The 22,345-nt window shown below is 47.5% G+C and overlaps 1 protein-coding gene and 1 non-coding gene across 2 annotated transcripts in view; one reads left to right on the forward strand and one right to left on the reverse strand.

Annotated features, from left to right (window-relative positions):
* LOC119954386 (CDGSH iron-sulfur domain-containing protein 3, mitochondrial-like) overlaps positions 1–22,345 on the forward strand; it is a 61,974-nt gene that overhangs the window by 30,818 nt on the left and 8,811 nt on the right. The window contains exon 2 of the mRNA XM_038779584.1: positions 6,525–6,659. Coding sequence (XP_038635512.1) covers positions 6,525–6,659 — 135 coding nt within the window. The remainder of the gene's footprint in view (positions 1–6,524; positions 6,660–22,345) is intronic.
* Positions 8,155–8,260, reverse strand: trnal-uaa. The gene is made up of 2 exons: positions 8,223–8,260; positions 8,155–8,200 (listed from the first exon to the last, which is right to left on the reverse strand). It is a non-coding gene; the product is annotated as a tRNA-Leu (tRNA).

Consider the following 22,345-nt stretch of genomic DNA (forward strand, 5'->3'; position numbering starts at 1 on the left):
AAGTATTTATGCAATACTCTTTTGAAAACCTTTCTCACACAGCGAGTGGTTGGGGGTCTGGGATGCACTGCCTGACGGTGTGGCGGAGGCAGGTTCAATCGGTGCACCCTAGAGGGAATTAGATGATTATTTGAAAAGAAGCAATGTGCAGGGGTACGGGGAGGAAGCAGGTGAGTGGCTCTGGGTGAAATGCTCATTCAGAGAGCTGGTGAAGACACAATGGGCTGAATGGCCTTCTTCTGCCCCGTAACAATTCAGTGACTCTGCACCAATTGAACCTGCCTCCGCCAGTCTTTTGGCCAGTGCATTCCAGATAGTCATAGCCTTTGGCCACTTGGGTGGCTCGGTGGTTAGCATTGCTGCCTCACAGCTCCAGGGAACTGGGTTCAATTCCAGTCTCGGATGACTGTCTGTGGAGTTTGCACTTTCTCCCCGTGTCTGCGTGGGTTTCCTCCGGGTGCTCTGGTCTCCTCCCTGATGCACTATCAGTTACCACAAAGATGAGAGTAGTGGAATAATCGAGGCTTTATTGAGCAAAGATGTTGTGCCTCCTGTAGCTGCAACCAGACTGGCTGCAGCACTGGCGAGCACACACAGTTATTCTCCACCTACTGGGCGGAACCAGCAGGCAGGGATTTACCCATGTACCTCTACAATACAGGCCTTACCGTAATACATGTAATACTACTTCATTTACCCATGTACATCTACTATACGGGCCTTACCGTAATACATGTAATACTACTTAGTGGTGACTACCACACTCCCACTGTCCAAAGATGTGCAGGTTAGGTGGATGGATCATGAGAAATTGCCCCTTAATGCCCAGGGATGGGCGGGTTAGGTCAGTGGTCTTCAACCTTTTTTTCCAAGGAACCATTTTTACCAACCGGCCAACCTTCGGGACCCAACCCAGCCGACCTTCGTGACCCACGCCGGCCGACATTCGCAACCCACACCGGCCGATATTCGCAACCCACGCCGGCCGACCTGCGCGACCCACCATTTTCTCTTACCTTGTTTGCTGCTGACAAAAATGGAGGAAATGGTTTTGGGTCCCTTTGGCCCTCGTACACGCTCCTCCGATGGAATCTGTTGGATGAAGGTGAAGCCTTCCGGTGTCGGAAAGTATGGAGTCTCCATCTGTCCAAAGTTCTGAATTTTTTTCCTGTAAAATTTTATCAAATAAACCCTCCCCCCCCCCCCCCCCCCCCCACCCCCCCGAAATTGTAAAATAAAAAAAAATAAAATGAGTAAAATAAATGAATAAAACCCCCCCGAACTTGTAGTCTTTGACTTAGAAGGTGAGTCGCAAGAGGCCTCCCCCTCCCCCCACACCCCGCAACCGGCTGAGGATTGAGACCCCCCCAGAAAACACACACCTGCACACCACACCTTACCCTGTGTAAAATCCACACATCTCCCCCAATACCAGGACTCCCACATTGTAAGCAAACGTGGATGGTCAGACCACTGCACAGAACTGAGCGCTTCAAAGGCCGACTAGATAATGATAACCAGAGCCCAGGTCTGCTGGGCACAGTAAATATCAACACTGCTGTCTGGACCCCCCCCCCCCCCCCCCCCCCCACCCCAACACACACACACACATATGTACACCCACCCACCCACACACACGTACCCATACCCACACACACATACCCACACACACATACACACCCATACCCACACACACACATACACACCCACCCATACCCACATACACACCCATACACCCACCCACCCACACACACATACCCATACCCACACACACATACCCATAACCACACACACTCATACACACCCACCCACACACACATACCCATACCCACACACACATACCCATAACCACACACACTCATACACACCCACCCACACACACATACCCATACCCACACACACATACCCATATCCACACACACTCATACACACACACCGACCCACACACATATACCCACGCACACTCATACACACCCACCCACACACACATACCCATATCCACACACACTCATACACACACACCGACCCACACACATATACCCACACACACACACATACCCACGCACACTCATACACACCCACCCACACACCCCTCTCTCTGAGCCTCACAGACAACACACAAACTGAGAAAAGGCTTCTCACGTGTTGTCAGGAAGATTGAGTCACAAAAGACAAACTCCCTCAAAACTCTTCCCAGTTCTTGGACTGATTCCCGCCCCCATTTTTTATTCAAAGGTGTCCCGTCCCCCCCGTCCCCCCCTTTCTCAAATATACATTTTGAATGTATTTTTTTTCTCTACAACCCTGTGCAGATCAGGAGATGCTGTCAGTTGCCACCTCCAATGTGTCCACTTGTCAGTGCGGGTCCTGCAGACTGAGATTCATCCATCTTGGGGAGGAAACCCTTTCTTATCCATCACCATCTTCAATCTGTGAACTGCACTGAATTGAACCAACACCATGTCCAGTTCCCTTCTTGAGTTCATTCATTTTCAACCATTCTGATAAATGAAGGTAAACGGTCCGGAATAGGTTGCCAAAAAATATAGATACTGATCGGGTCAATCTTGTAAGAGTTGTAGGAAACTGAACGCAGCTTCCATTGAACAGGAGCTTCCCGACATAGTCAGCACTTACCCGTCTCTCAATCATGTGTATTTTTAGTCTCGTACGATTTGCCAGTGGATCTTATCTTCCTTACTGCCGCTGATTGTGGCAACCAATGTCTGGACCTCTCCAGGCTCCCCAAGGTTGAAGGATATTTTATTGAGCAAAACAGGTGGGGGAAAATGCAATTTCCTTTCAAACTAATAAGATAAACAGAACCCCCTCTGGACTTGTTTGTTTTACTAGGCAGTCAGATAGATCGAGCTGTGACATGGCTCTGGGTATAGTTTCCAAACACTGAGCGGTGAGGAGAGACAGACTTGGCATAAAGAGGGTGTCTCAGCCGTCAGCTGAAACAAAACGCAAACTTTAACAACCCTTTGTTCTCCGTCCTATTCAATCCAAGGATCATACCACACAAAAGGAGGCCATGCGGCCCATCCTTTCCAGGACAGCTCTCTAAAAGAACTATCCAATTAGCCCCACTCCTTTGCTCTTCTAACTAATCAACCCACTTCCCATTTAATAATAATCTTTATTAGTGTCACAAGTAGGTAACATTAACACTGCAAGGAAGTTGCTGTGAAAATCCCCTAGTCGCCACACTCCGGCGCCTGTTCAGGTACACAGAGGGAGAATTCAGAATGTCCAATTCACTAACCAGCACGTCTTTCGGGACTTGTGGGAGGAAACCGGAGCTCCCGCAGGAAACCCACGCAGACACGGGGAGAACGTGCAGACTCCGCACAGACAGTGACCCAAGCCGGGAATTGAACTTGGGACCCCGGCGCTGTGAAGTAACGGTGCTAACCACTGTGCTACCATGCCGCCCATTTCTGTTGAGATGACCTTAACTTCAGGTGTCATTAGATTTATTTACCAAATGTCCAGATCTCTCACACAGAAATACATTAAAATTCTTACAATTTTTCTTGCACTGGAACAATGACTACAGATAAAAAGTACTTAATAGACTGTGAAATGCTTTGAGATGTGCTGGGGGATTGAAAGGCGCTACTTAAATGCCAGCCTTTCTTTAGAACGTGCTGCCTAACCCACCCATGGTTGGTGTTTAGTCTAAATAACCACATTATTAGTCCAAATAACCACGGACCTACTCTGTTCCCATATACTTTACTTTATCCCCGGCCACTGATATAACCTTTACTGAAATGTTGATATCAGGCGGAGAAAGATCGGAGCTCCCCCCCGCCACATGCAACCCCAACCCACCCCCCCAAGCCCCAACGCACTAATAAGGGGGTCCTCCCACCCTCTGCAGGAAAACCCCTGGCCTGATCCGGATGTGCAAAAAATGCCAACTTGGCGGTGCCCCTGCCAGTGCCACTTGGGCAGTGCCAGACTGGCACCCAGGTGACTGCCAGGGTGCCCAGATGGCACCAGTAGCGTCACGGTACTATCCTGCCCAGAGGGTAAGCACCTGGGGGCCTCCAGTCCCCTGGGAGACCCCACAATTGTCGTTCCATCTGGAGACCAACACTGAGCGACACTTGCCCGAGGTCTCCACAGCGAGGGGGCTAGATCCCACGCCTTGGATAGATCTCGGGAATGCATTCTCGAGTAAGACTAGCTGTTTCACTCTAATATGCAGATTTGCCAAAAAGTGATCCTGCCCACAATGTGTGGGATTCATAATGCAGCGTCTCGCGAGATTTTGTTGGATCTCAAAAGACATAGTAGACGGGTAGATCCCGGAAGAGGGATCTCCCGGCATCTACCTGCTGTGCCACACTGCTCTTTGGGTGCAACGCAACCAGTAGATCTCACCCATCGTCTTGCTTAAGTAAGCTCCCGAACAAGAGGAGGACAAAGGAAGCTCTTCAAAGACACCCAGAAGGTTTACCTGAAGAAATGCAACATAGACGTCAATGGCTGGGAAACCCTTGCTTAGAAAAGACCTACTTGGAGGAACCTCCTGATTAAAGGGACATAATTCTTTCAGGACACCGAATGGCAAGCGAAGGTCCGGGAAAGTAGCCGGAGGAAGGAATACCAGCGATCTAGAGCCCAAGTCCCGATCCCATCTCCCGGAAACACCTGCCAAGTGTGCGGTCAAAAATGCGGTACTAAGATCGGGATCATCAGCGACGCAAGGACCCACAGGACCAGTGACCAGAAACACGGAGTTTCTTAGGGAGACAATCATACTCGTTAGCGAGCCGAAGAAGAAGATGACACTAACCCATTTCACATAATTCCTCACCCCTCCCAATCAGGTGGACAAAGTAGCATTTCAGTAAAGATTTCATTTTTAAAATAATGTCACGCCTCAGGCCATGTGTCAGGGATATGATTCTATGCATGTTGCCAACCTTTCAATGCTCCATCAAAGTGTGGTGATGGTGTGTGAACTTTGGTGATTTTTGTCAGCGTGCTGTGGCCTGGGGCTACTGCAGTCTTTCCCCAACTTCTGTGAATGGCTGTTTTCCTCTGGGTGTCATTGGACACAGATTGGGATGAAAAACTTTAGTTAAATATTATTTTCTGGGGCGGCACATGGCACAGTGGTTAGCACTGCTGCCTATGGCGTTGAGTGCCCGGGTTCGAATCCCGGCTCTGGGTCATTGTCCATGTGGAGTTTGCATATTCTCCCCGTATCTGCGTGGGTTTCACCCCCACAACCCAAAGATGTGCAGATTAGGTGAATTGGCCACGCTAAATTGCCCCTTAATTGGAAAAATAATAATTGGGTACTCAAAATTTAAAAAAATATATATATATTATTTTCTTCTGCTTCCAGTCCAACCAAGCCTCAAATTTTACATTCTTATCCTTATTTTCAACTCCCTCCGTGGCCTCATATTTTTAGCCTTCTTTCATGCCCATCCCTATTTGCCCTTCAGAGCTGCCTTCTTGAACCACTGCAGTCCATATGGCGTAGGTGCACCCACAGTGCTATTAGGGAGTTGCAGGATTTTGAACCAGCGACAGTGAAGGAACAGCGATATGTTTCTGATGGAACCATCAATTCACTAGACGCGTGCTTTGAGATATGAACAGTGGTTTTAATCTACTTAATACAGTGCCAGCCTGTTACCCGTTGAACTCTCGAACTGCAGGCTGGCTCTGGCCAAGGGTATTTCTACAGCAAGTCCAGGGGTAGGAGTCATGGGCAGAGCCAAGGGTGGAGCCCTGTATAAACTCCTGAGCATTCCCAGAGCTACTCCCCCCTAGTGGTCGGATAATGCTACTGCGCTTACAGTGGTATTGGTAAATACAGTGTGAATTACTAAGTTACATTCACCACAGTTTCCAAGTCAGGATGGTGAGTGGCATGGAGAGGAACTGCCCTTAACCTTCTGGGTGGTAGAGGTCACAGATTTGGAAGGTGCTGCTCAAGGAGCCTCGATGAGTGCCAGCCTATCTCTGTAACGTCCACCGGCCCCACAACCCTCCACCATCTTGCTGTTCCTCCAGTTCTGGTTTCTCGAGAATTACCCCTTTTAATCGCCTGACCCCAGATGCTTGTGTCTGAATCCTATAAAAGGAGAAAAGGACATTGGCTGAGCCTGTGCTTTTTCAGAATCTGCTGTTAAAGTTTGGGGTTCTGTTCCATACACTACGACACAACGTAACCGAGGCTTATCCTTAAGTGTAAACTGCAAAAGAAAACAACTGTTTTCTAAATATATTGGCTTTCTTTGTAAGCTATGGGGATGGTTTTTTTTTGCATGTTTCAACTGTCTAAACATACCAGAAATACTTCAATAAAAACAGAGAGGGTCGGGGTTCTAAATGCTCAGTGAAATCGGTCTCTGCTGACAATTAATGCGGGAAGGTAAAGCTCTACGTTGGGGCCAGTTGCTAACCGTAACAAGCAATGGTAATTAGAATCCCTTTGGCACCGAAACCACCAACAGGATTTCTGTTTTGTTTTTTTCTCCTCCCATACACAGATAAGAAGTCAGTGGTACTATTCATCGGCTGCTGGAGGAAAGACAGCTGTCATTGCAGCCAGACATCCCTTTGAAGCAGAGCTTGAAGCAGCAAAACGCTATGCTTGGTGCGCCTGTGGGTACAGCAAAAAGCAGGTACTTATTCATTGTCATTATTTAATACTATTTAGCTACCTGTAATGGTCATGGCCACAGGCTCCTTTTTCATTTTTCAGAGAGGATCAAACATTACTCTGTGTGTGCCCCACATTATGTCTAATGTGTTCAAGCCCACTGGGCAATTTTCCAAGTTCATGCATCCTTACTCCTGGGCTAAACATTTCGGGAATTCCCAGGTATTCCACCCACAGTTTTCCATCCATTAAAACGTCCAAATATTTACCCAGTTACGTGTGGTCCCAGCATTAGCACAAGGCCTTTAAAAATTGGAAATGTAATTTTCTCTCCCACCAATCTCCTTCACTTTGACAAGAGTGAAAATTAACCTCAAAATTAGCCTGCTGTTAATTCACCAACTTTCTCGCAGTCAGCCCTTAATGATTCCTTCCAATAATTTCTGCTCATGCACTGAAGTGACGTAACACTTTGTCTGACAAGCTGCCAGTTTATCTTTTGGTGCCCCAGGAAATAAAATCCTTTTGATCAGAGCCGATGATCTTGCTGGTTTTATTAAAATCAAAGCACAACAACACTTTTTTGCTACTGTTCTTTTCTGGATGTAAGAAATTCTATGGCTTTGTGTCTGTGGTGAATGTGATTCACACTATATATAGTTGCCAATATCACTCCATGTATATATGTTTGTTATCTACCCATTGTAAGATCAATGCTGTATATAGTTGCCAATATAACTCCGTGTATATATGTTCACTATCCACCATTGTAAGTGCAGTTGCACTATCCGACCACCAGGGGGAGTTGCTCTGGGAGTACACGAGAGTTTGTACTGGGCTCCTCCCTTGGCTCCGCCCAGGACTCCTCCCCGATGTATAAAGATCAGTGCCTTAGAGCCAGCCTGCCAGTTCATCTGAAGTTCAACGACGAATAGGCTGGCTCTGTTGTAAGTGTATTAAAGCCTCTGTTCAGATCCAACTACACATGTTCGTTGAATTGATGGTTCCATCAGTGCCGTTGATCAATTGTTTGCCGGACCTCTTCTGAGATCATTTAGAGTCAGATGCATTGCCTTGGGATATTTTATTATGTTAAAGGCACTACATAAATGTAAGTTATCATTGTCGGGATGGGAGACATGTAGGCCAGACCAAATGGAGTTCCAATCCCTAAACTACAGGGAAGTGGGTGGCACGGTAGCTCAGAGATTGGCATTGTCCCTTCGCAGCGCCAGGCTCTCAGGTTCGATTCCCGGCTTGGGTCACTGTGCGGAGTCTGCACATTCTCCCCATGTCTGCGTGGGATTCCTCCGGGTGCTACGGTTTCCTCCCACAAGTCCCGAAAGATGTGCTGTTCGGTGAATTGGACATTCTGAATTCTCCCTCTGTGTACCCGAACAGGCGCCGGAGTGTGGCGACTAGGGGATTTTCACAGTAACTTCATTGCAGTGTTAATGTAAGCCTACTTGTGACACTAATAAAGATTATTATCAGGTGAACAAATTAGGTTTCATTCATGTCAAGAGTGGGATTTGAACCCACAACCCTAGAAAGGGACCAGAAAGCATCAAGTCTTCAATGTCTGCTTAAGTCTGGCGCCTTAGACCACTCAGCCATCCTGACAACTTTTAGGTTTCATTGATAAGGTGCTTTCCGCTTTTTTTAACTCGGGTGTCAGCCCACAAATGATCATGTTTTTATTTTCACAATTCGCATTTCGAGCTCAAGACGTCTGTGGACTGATGGTCTGTTAGCAAAGACTTCACAGCCCTATGCTCAATACTTACAGAGTCCCCTCAATGTCTTAGTGCCACAAACGGTTTTAACTCAGCACTGTGTTTCTGAATCATTTTGGAAAGAACTCCCATTCAGTTTGCTTCACTGTTGTTTGAACCTGAGGGCATAGGGGTAGATTTATCTCCTTCTGCCTGGACAGCATCACCTGCCCTTTGTAGAGCACACCTGGTGAAATCAAGGGAATGAATATCAAATAGGTTTTGTAAAGAGTGGCTGATCCATTCAGACGGCTGGTAACATTAATTTCTCTCACTGAGAGAGCTGTCCGAGGAGATTGAGTGGAGTGGATTTATATTCTCAGCATCGAGGTGGTCCTATCGAGACATGACAAATTCTTAAAGTGCTTGACAGAGTAGATGCTGAGAGGCTGTATCGCCTGGTTGGCTATTCTAGAACCAAGAACCGTAGTCCCAGGATAAAGGGATGAGGAGAAATTTCTTCACTCTAGAGGTTTGTGATTCTTTGGAACTGTGATTACTTAGTCGGTGACCATATTCAGGACTGACATCAATATACTTTTCGACAATATGGGACTCGTGGAGCTGATGTAGAAATTCAGCATTGGCCTTTATTGAAGCAGGTTTGAGGATGTGTGTAGCCAACTCCTGTCCCTGTCTTATCCTGAAAGTGGAAATTACCCTGCTGTGTCTGAGTTGGGTAACTAATAATAATTTGTCTCTTAAATGGTCATTATTTATATGCGAGACCTGATTGATGTTATCAATACTTATTAGTGGCAGGAAAGCATCACGACTCCTAGACCCATGCATTTCAGGCAGGGATGACAAATCTGGTCGCTTCCACTCTTACCAATTCAGACATCTGAAGATGAAGATCGTCTGACCGGCGAATCTGGCTGACACCACTCAACTCGGCTGAGGCCAGCAATTTGAGCCACAATTCTTCCTCTTCCGTGTTGGCCAGCTTTATTATTGTGTCAGCTGTGGATCACTGGAGCATTCTCGCCTGTGAATAGGAAAGTTGTGGATTCAAAGTGCCAGTCCAAAGACACAAGCACAAGCTGACAACACCTTTATTCTGCACCTGAACATTGGAGAATTGCTAACCATTACCATTCTTAAGGAGCATAAGAATCACCAACTAATACAACCTTAAACAACTCCTGTGGTGTTCTGAAACGTCACCTGTGATTTTTAAGCTTCTGCAGGCTTTTGTGACAGAGAGGCTCGGAGTTCAAACTTGAGTACGTGCCAGATGCTGAATGTCAGCAACAGGGAATGATCAGTATTTTAGTCCACCCCTTGACATAGAACATAGAACAGTACAGCACAGAACAGGCCCTTCGGCCCTCGATGTTGTGCCGAGCAATGATCACCCTACTTAAATCCACGTAACCCGTATACCGGTAACCCAACAATCCCCCCGTTAACCTTACACTACTGGCAATTTAACATGGCCAATCCACCTAACCCGCACATCTTTTGACGGTGGCTGTCTGACTGCCGATTGCGATGGGCAGATTCTGCTGTCTGGTCTCTGGCTCTCTGACTGCCGATTGCGATGGGCAGGTTCTGCTGTCTGGTCTCTGGCTCTCTGACTGCCGATTGCGATGGGCAGGTTCTGCTGTCTGGTCTCTGGCTCTCTGACTGCCGATTGCGATGGGCAGGTTCTGCTGTCTGGTCTCTGGCTCTCTGACTGCCGATTGCGATGGGCAGGTTCTGCTGTCTGGTCTCTGGCTCTCTGACTGCCGATTGCGATGGGCAGGTTCTGCTGTCTGGTCTCTGGCTCTCTGACTGCCGATTGCGATGGGCAGGTTCTGCTGTCTGGTCTCTGGCTCTCTGACTGCCGATTGCGATGGGCAGGTTCTGCTGTCTGGTCTCTGGCTCTCTGACTGCCGATTGCGATGGGCAGGTTCTGCTGTCTGGTCTCTGGCTCTCTGACTGCCGATTGCGATGGGCAGGTTCTGCTGTCCGGTCTCTGGCTCTCTGACTGCCGATTGCGATGGGCAGGTTCTGCTGTCTGGTCTCTAGCTGTCTGACTGCCGATTGCAATGGGCAGGTTCTGCTGTCTGGTCTCTAGCTGTCTGTTGCCTGCTAATGGCAGCTTGGTGGTTTTCGAAGAAAGATGCATCTTAATATATTTCAAATTATACAAAGCCAGGAACGTCTGAGACGCAGAGAACATTAGGAGTCTCACTACATAATTAAGTAATATTGGAAATAATTTTAAAAGGCCAATGGAACGTTGGATTAATCTGAAGGGTCTGGAATAGAAAGGGTTGGAAGTTACGTTATAGTTTTATAAAGCTTGGGTTAGATCCTATTGAGATGGCTGCATCCAGTTCTGATCACCACACTTCAGGGAGGATATATATTCAGGGAGGATATATATTCAGGGAGGATATATATTCAGGGAGGATATATATTCAGGGAGCCTTAGTAGTTGCAATGCAATTTCACCAGATTAACTTCGAGCACTAATTGTTCAGGCTAGGTCAATTGAAAATTTCAAAACTGTATTTGATAATTATTTGTAAAGGTAATAAAGGTGAAGGGACCAAGGTGAGTGGATCGGGTTAACATACAGATGGAGTTATGATCTGATATGAATGGTGCAATAGGTTCGAGGGGATAAATGGCCAGCTTCTTTTTCTCTGTTTCCAGTGACTGGTTGCTGATTGAATGGCTTCTGGTGGTGATGGTTGACTAATCTGAAAGGTGGCTGACTGATCTGAAAAGTCTGTATAGCTCAGGGGCAGGATACTCCGGCCCTGTGCCGGGTCGGAGAATCGCCGGGGGGAGGGCGCGAATCACACAACACCACTCTGCGCCGGTCCGCTGATTCTCCGGTCGCCAGCGAATCGGCGGCAATGGCGCCGGCACAGCCGCCCCGGCGATTCTCCGCACTCGACGGGCCGAGTGCCCACCAAGTTCGGCTGAGTCCGGCCAGCGTTGTTCCCGTGTGGTCTGACCTGGCGGGACCTTGGTGTTCATGCTGCAGGGGCCGTCCTGGTGTGGGGGAGGGGGGGATCCGCCTCCGGGGGGGGGGGCCTCCATGGTGGCCAGGGGCCTACCGATTGGCGGACGGGCTAATCCCGGGGGGGGGATGTTCCTCCGCGCCGGGCCCCTGTAGGGCTCCGCCATGTTGTCCGGGGGCTGGCATGGAGAAGGCAACCCGTGCGCATGCGTGGACTCGCGCCGCCCGTGCTGGCGCCCCTATCAGTAACTGGGGCTGCGTAAAGCACTCCAGTATCGTGCTGGCCCCCTGTGCAGCGCAGGATCGCTGTTCCCAGCGGCTCGCTGGCGCCGTCATGAAACGCTCCGGCGTTTACCACAGCGTCAACACTCTGCCGCTGGATCGGAGAATCCCGCCCCACATACTTCATTAGATAAAAATTACTGTGGGCAAGTTTCAACCTTGCTACAAAGGACACTAATCCCTGCAAAACAGATTGTCAGCTCCTTAAAGAACTAGCCAGATTCTCACTCACTTAATGACAATGCAATGGAAACTGGGTGGATTCTATCAGTGGTTTTATGATCCACTCTGCCAGGGTTATTGTCCACACACAGACCACAAAGACTTGCATACTCCACTGCTGAACCCTCAACATCCTGGGGGTTGCCACTGACCAGAAACTGAACTTGACTAACCATATTAATACTGTGGCTACAAGAGTAGGTCAGTAGGAATTATGTGATGAGTAACTCACCTCCTGACTCCTAAAGCCTGTCCACCATCTACAAGGCACAAATCAGGAGTGTGATGGAATACTCCCCACTTGCCTGAATGAGTTCAGCTCTAGCAACACTCAAGAAGCTGGACCCCATCCAGGACAAAGCAGCCCATTTGATTGACACCCATCTACAAACATGCACTCCCTCCACCACCGATGAACAGTGGCAGCTGCGTATACCATCTACAAGATGCACTACAGTCACTCGCCAAGGCTCCTTAGGCAGCACCTTCCAAACCCACAGCCACTACCATCTAGAAGGACAAGAGCAGCAGATACCTGGGAACCCCACCACCTGGAGGTGTCACTCACCACCCTGACTTGGAAATATATTGCCGCTCCTTCACTGTCGCTGTGTCAAAATTCACGCACTCCCTCCCTCACAGCACCATGGGTGCAGTTAGACCAACGGGACTGCAACTCACCAGCACCCCCTCAAGGGCAATTGCGGATGGACAATAAACGCTGGCCTAGATATTGGCACCCACACCCCGTAAATGAATTTTTAAAAGGTCTTGTCTCTTAACTGTAGGGTGTATTTTTTCACATCTGGAGGTATTATAAACATCAAGGCTTGCGGTATATTAAGAAAAAAACATAATTCAAAACACTGGCACCAAATAAAGCATAAAATCACTGGAGCCAAACAAAGTACAAAAAGAAACAGAATTTCAAGATTATGCCCCACCCACCCCCAAAACAAATTTCTTGCTCCAAGAAAATAATTTCTGAAATTGCAATGTCAGCACTGATAATAGAGAGCCCTTCATAGTTGAGGGGCTGAGAATGATTTATCCTGGTTCTCAATGGTAGCAGGATCAAAGAAAGAACTGCTCAAAACCATTCATGGCCTTCCTCCACAATGTCTCAACGATCCTCTTCAATCCTCCGCTCCCTCCCACTCTTCCAACTCTGTGGTGCTGTTCGTCCAGTTCACCATTGGCAGCCAGTAAACCAGTCTATACCCAGAGAATGGTTAGAATGTGGGAGTAGCTACCACAAGGAGTGGCTGAGGCAAATTATGCATTTTAGGGGAACCTTGATGAGCACATGAGAGGGAAAGGAATAGGATATATTGAGGATATACGGAGTAAACTGAAGAGTGGTTGGTGGATGTTCATGTGGAGCATAAAAAAACCCATCATGCACAAGTTGGGTGAAATGACCTCTGTGTGCTCTAGACTCTACGCAAAGCTTTCAGCAGCCATCTGCAAAGCAGCTTTGGACATTTCACAGTATGAAAGGCTCTATAAAAATAGGAGCAACTATGATTTTGCTAAAAACAACAAGCATAGAAAATATTACTGCTAAATATACAATAGAGCTACACATGGCAATCAGGAAATCATACCTTGAAGTTACTAAATCATATTGGCTTTATACGTAGGGAGGGGTGGGGTTACTAGTAGAGCAGAGCTGTTGATTGATCCAGGGCACTCTGCCCATGACCAAAGGCACTGGAACTAGGTGAAATCAGTTCACTCAGTCCGGATCCTGAGCGAAATTCTCCGACCCCCAGCAGGGTCGGAGAATCGCCTGGGGCCGCCGAAAATCCCGCCCCTGCCGTGGCAGAGATTCTCCGCCACCCGGGAAGTGGCGGTGGCGGGAATCTCGCCACTCCGATCGGCGAGGCCCCTGCGGTGATTCTCTGGCCCGGATGGGCCGAAGTCCTGCCGCTGGGAGGCCTCTCCCGCCGCCGAGGTTTGAACCACCCCTGTAACGGCGGGATCAGCGGCACGAGCGGGCCCCGGGGTCCTGGGGGGGCGGGGGGTGATCGGACCCCAGGGGGTGCCCCCACTGTGGCCTGGCCCGCGATCGGGGCCCCCCGCTCAGACTCGGGGCCAGTGCCCTGGGTGCACTCTTTCTCCTCTGCGGCCGCCACGGCCTCCGCCATGGCGGAAGCGGAAGAGAAACCCACATTGCGCATGCGCCGGTGGTGACGTCAGCCAGCCCCGCTGCCGGTTTTTTGCGCCAGTCTTCTGGTGCCAACCGCTCCGGGTAGGGGAGAATCCCGCCCCAGGAATGCAACCTGGGCCTACCCTGTTTGGTGAGCTGTGATTGAGGGTGGCGTTGGGTCTGTGGAGTTCATAACAATCACATGCAATGGATTCCAACTCATGTCGATTCCGAGGTACTGCAGTATTGAAAGTATGAAGTTAAACTTTTTTTCCTTGACGTTCCGATAATCTCTTCAGAGATGGATTCACTACAGGGTGTAATGCTGACTGAAGTAGACCAGAAAGTCTCTGTTTTTGTTTTGAAATAAATAACTTTTGTTATTCTTTTTGTTTTTCACAGGCTTGGAGGGCCGAAGGGCCTGCTCCTGTGCTGTACTTTTCTTTGTTCTATTTCTTTGATATTGCTCCTTTCACCGTAATGCCAAAGCTTTTTGCAACCCATTAAGTACTTTTGAAGTTTGGTTAGTGCTGTAATGCTGGGTTCTGGCAGCCAATTTGCAGATAGCAAGTTCATAGCTACAATGCACCAATGACCAATTCACCTCTGTTAGTGATGTTGACTGTTGAATAAATGTTGACCAGGACAGCAGGAAGAACACTTCTGCTCTTGAAAATACCGCCATTGGATCATTTTTTTTTTTTTAAAATTTAGATTACCCAATTATTTTTTCCAATTTAGGGGCAATTTAGCGTGACCAATCCACCTACTCTGCACATCTTTGGGTTGTGGGGGCAAAACCCACGCAGACACGGGGAGAACGTGCAAACTCCACACGGACAGAGACCCAGAGCCGGGATCGAACCTGGGACCTCAGCGCCGTGAGGCGGTTGTGCTAACCACTAGGCCACCGTGCTGCCCTTGCCATAGGATAATTTACATCCAATTGAGGGGGGCTGCGGCTTCATGTCTTGAGCAAAAGATGGCACCTTCAATGCACCCCTCCTGCAATGCTTGGCTGTGAGTGACAACCTGGATTATGTACTCATAAGTCCCTGGAGTGGGGCTTGAACTCAACATTGTGACTGAGAGGGAAGGGGGCCTCTCACTGTGCTAAAGCTGAACACTTGAGTTGGGTAGCCTGAACTAGGATGGGGAGCAATCAGAGGGGAGCAGGAGGACTACTATTGATTTTCTTGCCTCTGGATCAGAAGCAGTTGATTAAAAAAACACCATCTAACAATTTCACTCTTCATTGCTAACCAATGTTGGACATTGCAAACTTGTGGATGATGGATAAGATGACAATTGCGTTTGACTATAGTCAACATGTAAAGTCAAATACCTGGTCATCCCCACTAGCTACAGTCACACATGATGTATAGTCACTTGGTCAAGGTAGTAAGAGAGCTGTAGATACCTATGAGCCAACATGGTGAGGGGATGAAAAAAAAACTTTTTAACCACACAATATACTGATATTTACTCCTCTGATGTGCAGAAGCCAGCTTAGTATGAAATGACTGTAAAGTTATCTCTGCTATTCTCATCATTCCATTGACCTGCAGAGCTCTGTACAATGTAACAGAATATTATGTTCAATATTCTTAATATGTACCGAACAAGAACAATTCCAAGATTTTATTTCTTTTCGAGGGAGCAAGGCTGTGTTAAATACACAACATAGAAATGTTGTAAAACAAAGTTTTTAAAACCCCAAACTATGTATAAATTCAGGGGATTACCACTAGAAAAACTATATTAAAGTTTTTACTCATTTTGGTCTTTTACTGTAATGATTCATTAACCACACTCCTAAATAAATGTGGCTTGGCAGTTTAAACTCGCACTGTATTGCACAGATGAACAACTGTACAGTCCTGTTCCACGCAGATGTGAGCGGTGCTGTGTCATTCTCACTTTTCTGTTCCTAGAATCATGTAAGAAACTCCATTTCTCCTTCCAGAATATTGTGCCCTGGGCCATTTTAAGAACCATTAATGTGCTGAGTCATTTGCTTGACCACAATGACATTGGGCTGGATTTTACAGCACCGCTCCCCCCCCCCCCCACCAACACCACTCCTGCCCACTGGGCATGTTTTCGGCAGGGTTGTCAAGGGGGAAGTAAAGTATGACGAGCGTCAAGTCCAGATCTTCCAGCCCACCCTCAACCCGTTCGGCAAAAAACAGTAGGGGGGGAGGGGGGCCACAATTGGCAGCTTGCCCTCCAATTTTTACATAAAAATAGTTAAGAGGAAATTAACCTTGTTAACAAGCCACTCCAGGGTGCCTACACTCCAGGGTCCCGGGTTCAATTCCTGCCTGGGCTGGCTGTCTGTGCGGAGTCTGCATGTTCTCCCTGTGTCTGCGTGGGTTTCCTCCCACAGTCGAAACAGTGCAGGCTAGTTGGATTGACCATGATAAATTGCCCCTTAGTGTCCAAAAGGTTAGGTGGGGGTTACAGGGACAGGGTGGCCATGTTGATATTATTTTTTCCTGGACTGATATTTCTTCTAAGGGTGTTGGAAGCAGTACATTCACCACCGCCTGATGCACGATCAATTGCACAAAGATTAAGGTTGGATACAACTGTGGCTTTATTGCAGTAAGATGTGTGGCCTCCCACAGCAGCTGGTGAAATGGCTGCCGAATAGAGGACACGCATATTTATACTCCTCCTACTGGGCGAAGCCAGCAGGCAGGGGCTACAAGCAAACCTGTAGTAGAGGTCCTACCTTACATCACCTAATACAGGTGTAACAGTGGTTTACCGCACCGCCACCCCCACCCCCCCCCCCCCCCCCCCCACAACTTAAAATTAAAAGCATAATAATAGTGGGGTGGGGAATGCTTCTGAAGACTCAATTGGGGAAAAATACTAAATGATGCAAGAAGTTATCAACAATGCTATGAAGCAATTTCACTGCACATTTTCTGCTCATCAACAGCTGAGATGTTAACGAATGAGAATTGAGCACTTTCCATTCCAGGCTCACTGTGTCAGTATTGAACATTCCCAGCTACATTGCAGTGAGATTATATAGCAATATATTGGCCAGAATTCTCCAACCGTTGGGATTGCCTTTTCCCGCCGGCAGAGCGCTCTCACCCACGGGTTTCCCAGAAGTTTTGGGTGGCTCCAGTGTAAAATCCCATTGACAAGTGGCAGGAAGAGAGAATCCCGCCCACTGCGAATGGTGCGCCACGAGAAACATGTGGCTGGGGGAGTGGCAAATCCCACCCACAGTCTTTCCAGCACAAAAACAGATAATTCGGCCAAACAGGTTGGTGCTGCTGTCCACACGGGCCTCCTTCCTTCTATAGAATCTTTATAACCCCTACAATGCAGAAGGAGGCCATTCAGCCCATCGAGCCTGCACTGACCCTCTGAAAGAGCACCCTGCCTAGGCCCACTCCCCTGCCCTATCCCCGGAACTCCACCTAACCAGCACATCTTTGGACACTAAGGGACAATTTAGTGTGGCCAATCCACCTAACCTGCATATCCTTGCTTCATCTGGACATAACCTTTCATCCCTTTCTCTTGTATTTATCTAACTTCCCCTTCAATGTATCTCTGTTAAACACCTCCGCCACTCCCTGTGATGACAATTTCCACATTCTGACCACTTTTCAAAAAAAAGATGTATGGACCTTGGGCGGGATTCTCCGCCGGCGTGATGCCCCGTTTTGCCGGCTGCCGGGGGTTTCCCGATGGCGTGGGGCTGCCCCACAATGGCAAACCCCAATTGACCGGCCGGCGTAACGGAGAATTCCCCTGGTGGGTCGAGGCTGAAATGTGGCGGGGCGGAGAATCCAGCCCATTAACTTCAGAAAAAGCATTTCTAAGTCATGGCTTAGCGGGTAGCATTCTCTTGGTCCATGTATGAATCAGACGGTTTTGGTTTCGGGTACCATTCCAGAGACTTTGAACAGAAAACCCTGGACTGAAACATCCAATGTGGCATTTGAAGGAGAGCTGCACAGTCAGAGGAGTCATTAAAGCAAGGCCTTCTCAGGTGGATGTAACCAATCCGAAGGTACTATTTTGAAGATGAGCAGGAAGATTATCCGCAATGTTCTCGCAATAGTTATCCCTCAATCAACATCATTAAAATAGATTTATCTGGTTGTTATCCTGGGCGACGATGCCATGTGCAAATTGACTGCTGTGTTTCTGACAACATTGACTACACTTCAAATTTTGTGCAAAGTCTTATGGAAATGAAAGCCATTTCCACTGTGGTGTTGCCTAGAGGAGGCATCCTGTAGCTTGAGTCAGATTGCCTGTTTAATGCTGAATTGTGGAACCACAATTAGACCACACTTGGAATATTGTGTCCAGTTCTGGTCGCCTCATTATAGGAAAGATGTGGATGCGTTGAAGAGGGTACAGAGGAGGTTTACCAGGATGCTGCCTGGACTGGAGGGCATGTCTTATGAAGAAAGGTTGAGAGAGATCGGGCTTTTCTCACTGGAGTGAAGAAGGAAGAGAGGTGACTTGTTTAGAGGTGTACAAGGTGACGAGAGGCATGGATAGAGTGGATAGCCAGAGACTTTTCTCCAGGGCAAAAATGGCTGTCACGAGGGGACATAATTTTAAGGTGATTGGAGGAAGGTACAGGAGAGATGTCAGAGGTAGGTTCTTTACACAGAGAGTGGTGGGTGTGTGGAATGCACTGCCAGCAGAGGTGGTGGAGTCAGAGTTGTTAGGGACATTTAAGCGACTCTTCGACAGGCACGTGGACAGCAGTAAATTGAAGGGGTGTAGGTTAGGTTGATCTTAGTTAGGATAAATGGTCGGCACAACATCGTGGGCTGAAGGGCCTGTGCTGTACTGTTCTATGTTCTATGTTCTATTTATGATATGAACCCTTTTAGAAGTCAGTTGACACTAACCAAACACTCATTGCACATAGGTACCCTGCTGCCTTGGAAAGAGGGTGACGCAGTGGTAATGTGGATTCAGAGGCTTATAGTCCTGTGACACTTGTTCAAATCCCACTCTGGCAGCAGGTGAAATTCAAATTCAACTAATAAAATCTGGAACATAAATCTAATTCCAGTAATGATGACCATGAAACTATCACTGATTTTTGTAAAAAAAAACATCTGGTTCACTAATATATTTTAAGAAGGAAATCTGCTGTCCTTACCCGGTCTGGCCTACGTGTGACTCCAGACCCACAACAATGTGGTTGACTCTAAACAGCCTTCTGAAACGGCCTAGCACGCCACTCAGTTCAAGGGCAATTAGGGATGGGCAACAAATGCTGGCCCAGCCCAGCGATGCCCACATCCTATGAAGAATAAAGAGATAAAAACTAAGACAATTGAGCTTTCAGCCAATCAATGTGGCTGGATTTGAGACTTGGTTCCAGAGACCAGAGAGAGGTCAGTGTCTGATGAATGACCCCAGCCTGTAGCTCGGAGGGGTTTTCAAAGAGAATATCCTGTTGGCTTAAAGCTTTTTGTGGTAATTTATTGGGCCAGTTCTCAATATTAGCTGCAGGCAGCAAAAAGGGAGAGGGTTACAGGAACATTACTCTGCACCATCCTGTAATGAGCAGATATTAAAAAAATAAATGTTTTCATCAAATTTTACAAATTTCAGCACAGAAGGAAGTTATTTCGTTTTGCTTGATGCTGGTTCATTAAAGTTATCGACTCCAGTCCAATTTCCCTTCTCTTTCTCCGCAATCTTTAATATTTTTCTTTAAGTGTTTTATTACATTTTATTTTGCATGCTATGATTGACTTGGCTTCAAGAGTCACTAGTGCTTATTCACTCCATATTCTAATATCTCCTTTATGTGGAAAGCCAATCTCCCCCATAATGTTTTTATAGTTCTAATCCCAAATTTATGTCTCACTGGTTTTGATTTAGTGACCAACAGAAATGATATTTCATTATTTATATTTTAAGCTCTTGCAATTTTTTCGAATGCTTTCCATTTCCCCCCAACTGTCTCCGCTCCAGCTTCTCTTTTCATGTTGCTTTCGAAACAGTTGCTGGAATTTTGTTCTCACAGCGGGGGGTCCCACCGACAGGCCCAAAAATGGGGGGGGGGGGGGGGGGGGGGGGGGGGGGGGAGGAGAATCACCCAGGTTCAGCTGTCTGTGGGAAACAGGGCTGTATTGCAGCCGATTAATTGGTACCAGTGGGGTTCCAGCTCCAGCTCCCAATAAATCTTGCCAGCTGCCCCGAGGAGCTGTTGCCCCCCCCCCCCCCCCCTCCCCCCCTCTCACTGGGAGCGGTGGCCATTGCCGGAACTGAACCTGCTAGAAGAGGACGCCATGGAAGGACAGCGCCTTCCCAACTAGATCGGTGTGGCCTGGGTGCGCCAGTGCCAGTCAGGCAAGCCCTGATGTGGTGGGAGAGGTGGGGTTTGGTGAGGGCAGGTGGCACCATTGCCACAGGGGCCGGCCATTGCCATGTGGGAGAGGGAAGGGGTGGCTCTCCATGGACCAAAGAGTGTTTAAATAAATGGGTCCGCTGTGCCTGAGCTGACTGGGAATCTGGTTGAGTTTACTTGGCGGAATGTTCATCTGCTGCTGGTAAATGTCATGATATGCAGGCACACACACACATAATCAAATACAGACAAGCAGCTAATGGACACAGAGAACAGGACATGACCAATAAGCAGGCAGGACACTCAGGGGTGGGATCTGACTATAAAAGACACGAGGCACTCGCACTCCACCTCTTTCCACTGATGAACATCTAGAGAGTCAGTCAAGGGTGTTGTTACAATCTCACACCTCCACCACGTGGCTAAGAGCTAGACTGGTTCAGTCAGACAGAGTAACCACACTTAGGTTAGCAGAGAGTCGAACTCATAGAGAACTGTGCTAACTGTGCTATTAGTTCAATAAACCTGATTGAACTAACTTCAAGGTCTGGAGTATCTTTCTGATCTAAGCTGCATCCAGTTTCAGCCAGTGTTAGACCAGTGTACCTAACACGACAGTAAAATGCCACTGGCGGTGTGAGGAAGCCTTTAATTGGCCACTTAGGTGGTTCTGTTGGCCTCTGGTGGGAGGCCCATCCACCACCTTTCCCACTACTAGCAAGATGCAATGGTGGCCAGAAGAAAATGGACACTCCACCCAAATAAACCCCACTTTCCCTCCCTATTTTACAAGCCAGCTTCCCCGCTCCCAATCCATCCCAAGACGGCTAGTAAAACCTTAGTCTCAGCTCCCTGCAAGTAAATTAACTTTGCCTCTTTTCTGAGACCTCAATATCGTTTTTAATATTGAGCGACCCAGACTGCGACCTAATAATTGCTTTGTAAAGATACATCATCAACTCCTAGCTTTTGAATTCCATGCCTCCACACAGTGGCCCAAGTCCATACTTTCATTTGCCCTTATTTTTGTGGATGTGCAATCCAGCTTTTAAAAATCTACAAATCTGACCACTTCAACCTGTCTATTCCAATCCATTAATTTCTTAATTGATGTCTCATGAGAATGTCAAGCAGTAGTCTTCATTACTGGTGCTAATGCTTCTTATTTCGAATCAACATTTTACGTTTTCCCGTGTTGAAATGAATGATTTTGCTCAGTTTTAACTCCATGGGCAATGTCGCCATGGCTTCAGCGTTTCAGCCTGCCTGCCTCTGAATCACCAGGTTGTCGCCAGAGTCTGGAAGATTGACATTCACAATACTATGGCAAGGGAGTGCTGCACAGCACTGTCGGAGACGAGACTCAGAGGGTCATCTGAGGTCTATGTTAGAGAGCCTAAAGGTCCATCTGACCTTTCAAGTGAGTGTAAGCATTGTTTCAAACAGGAGTTTTTTGTTACTAAATTTGGAGCACCCAATTATTTATTTTTTCCAATTAAGGGACAATTTAGCACGCCCAATCCACCTAGCCTGCACATCTTTGGGTTGTGGGGGCACAACCCACGCAGACACGGGGAGAATGTGGTTTCAAACAAGAGTTGGGGAGCACTTCCCTCAAGTCCTGATCAAATTTATATCTCAACCAATATCACCAGAGCAGATTATCTGGTGATTTTTATATTGCTGTTTGAGGGAGCTCGCTGTGTGAACCTTGGCCACTGTGATTTCTATATTACATTGCAAAGTACTTTCATTGGCTGTAAACACTATCAGACAGTTCAGAGGTCGTAAAAGGTTGTTTAATGCAACCCTGCATTAAAGTTCATCTTCTCAGCATTAATATTGATATAGAGAAGTTCTTTGGTACTAAAATATTGTCACAAAAGTGAATAGTGTAAAATACAGCAGCCATTGGAATTGATCTAATTGGCACTATTTTGGGAGTGTTTATAGTGCTGTT

The sequence above is a fragment of the Scyliorhinus canicula genome, chromosome 19, assembly GCF_902713615.1.
Source record: "Scyliorhinus canicula chromosome 19, sScyCan1.1, whole genome shotgun sequence".
Classification (NCBI taxonomy): Eukaryota; Metazoa; Chordata; class Chondrichthyes; order Carcharhiniformes; family Scyliorhinidae; genus Scyliorhinus; species Scyliorhinus canicula.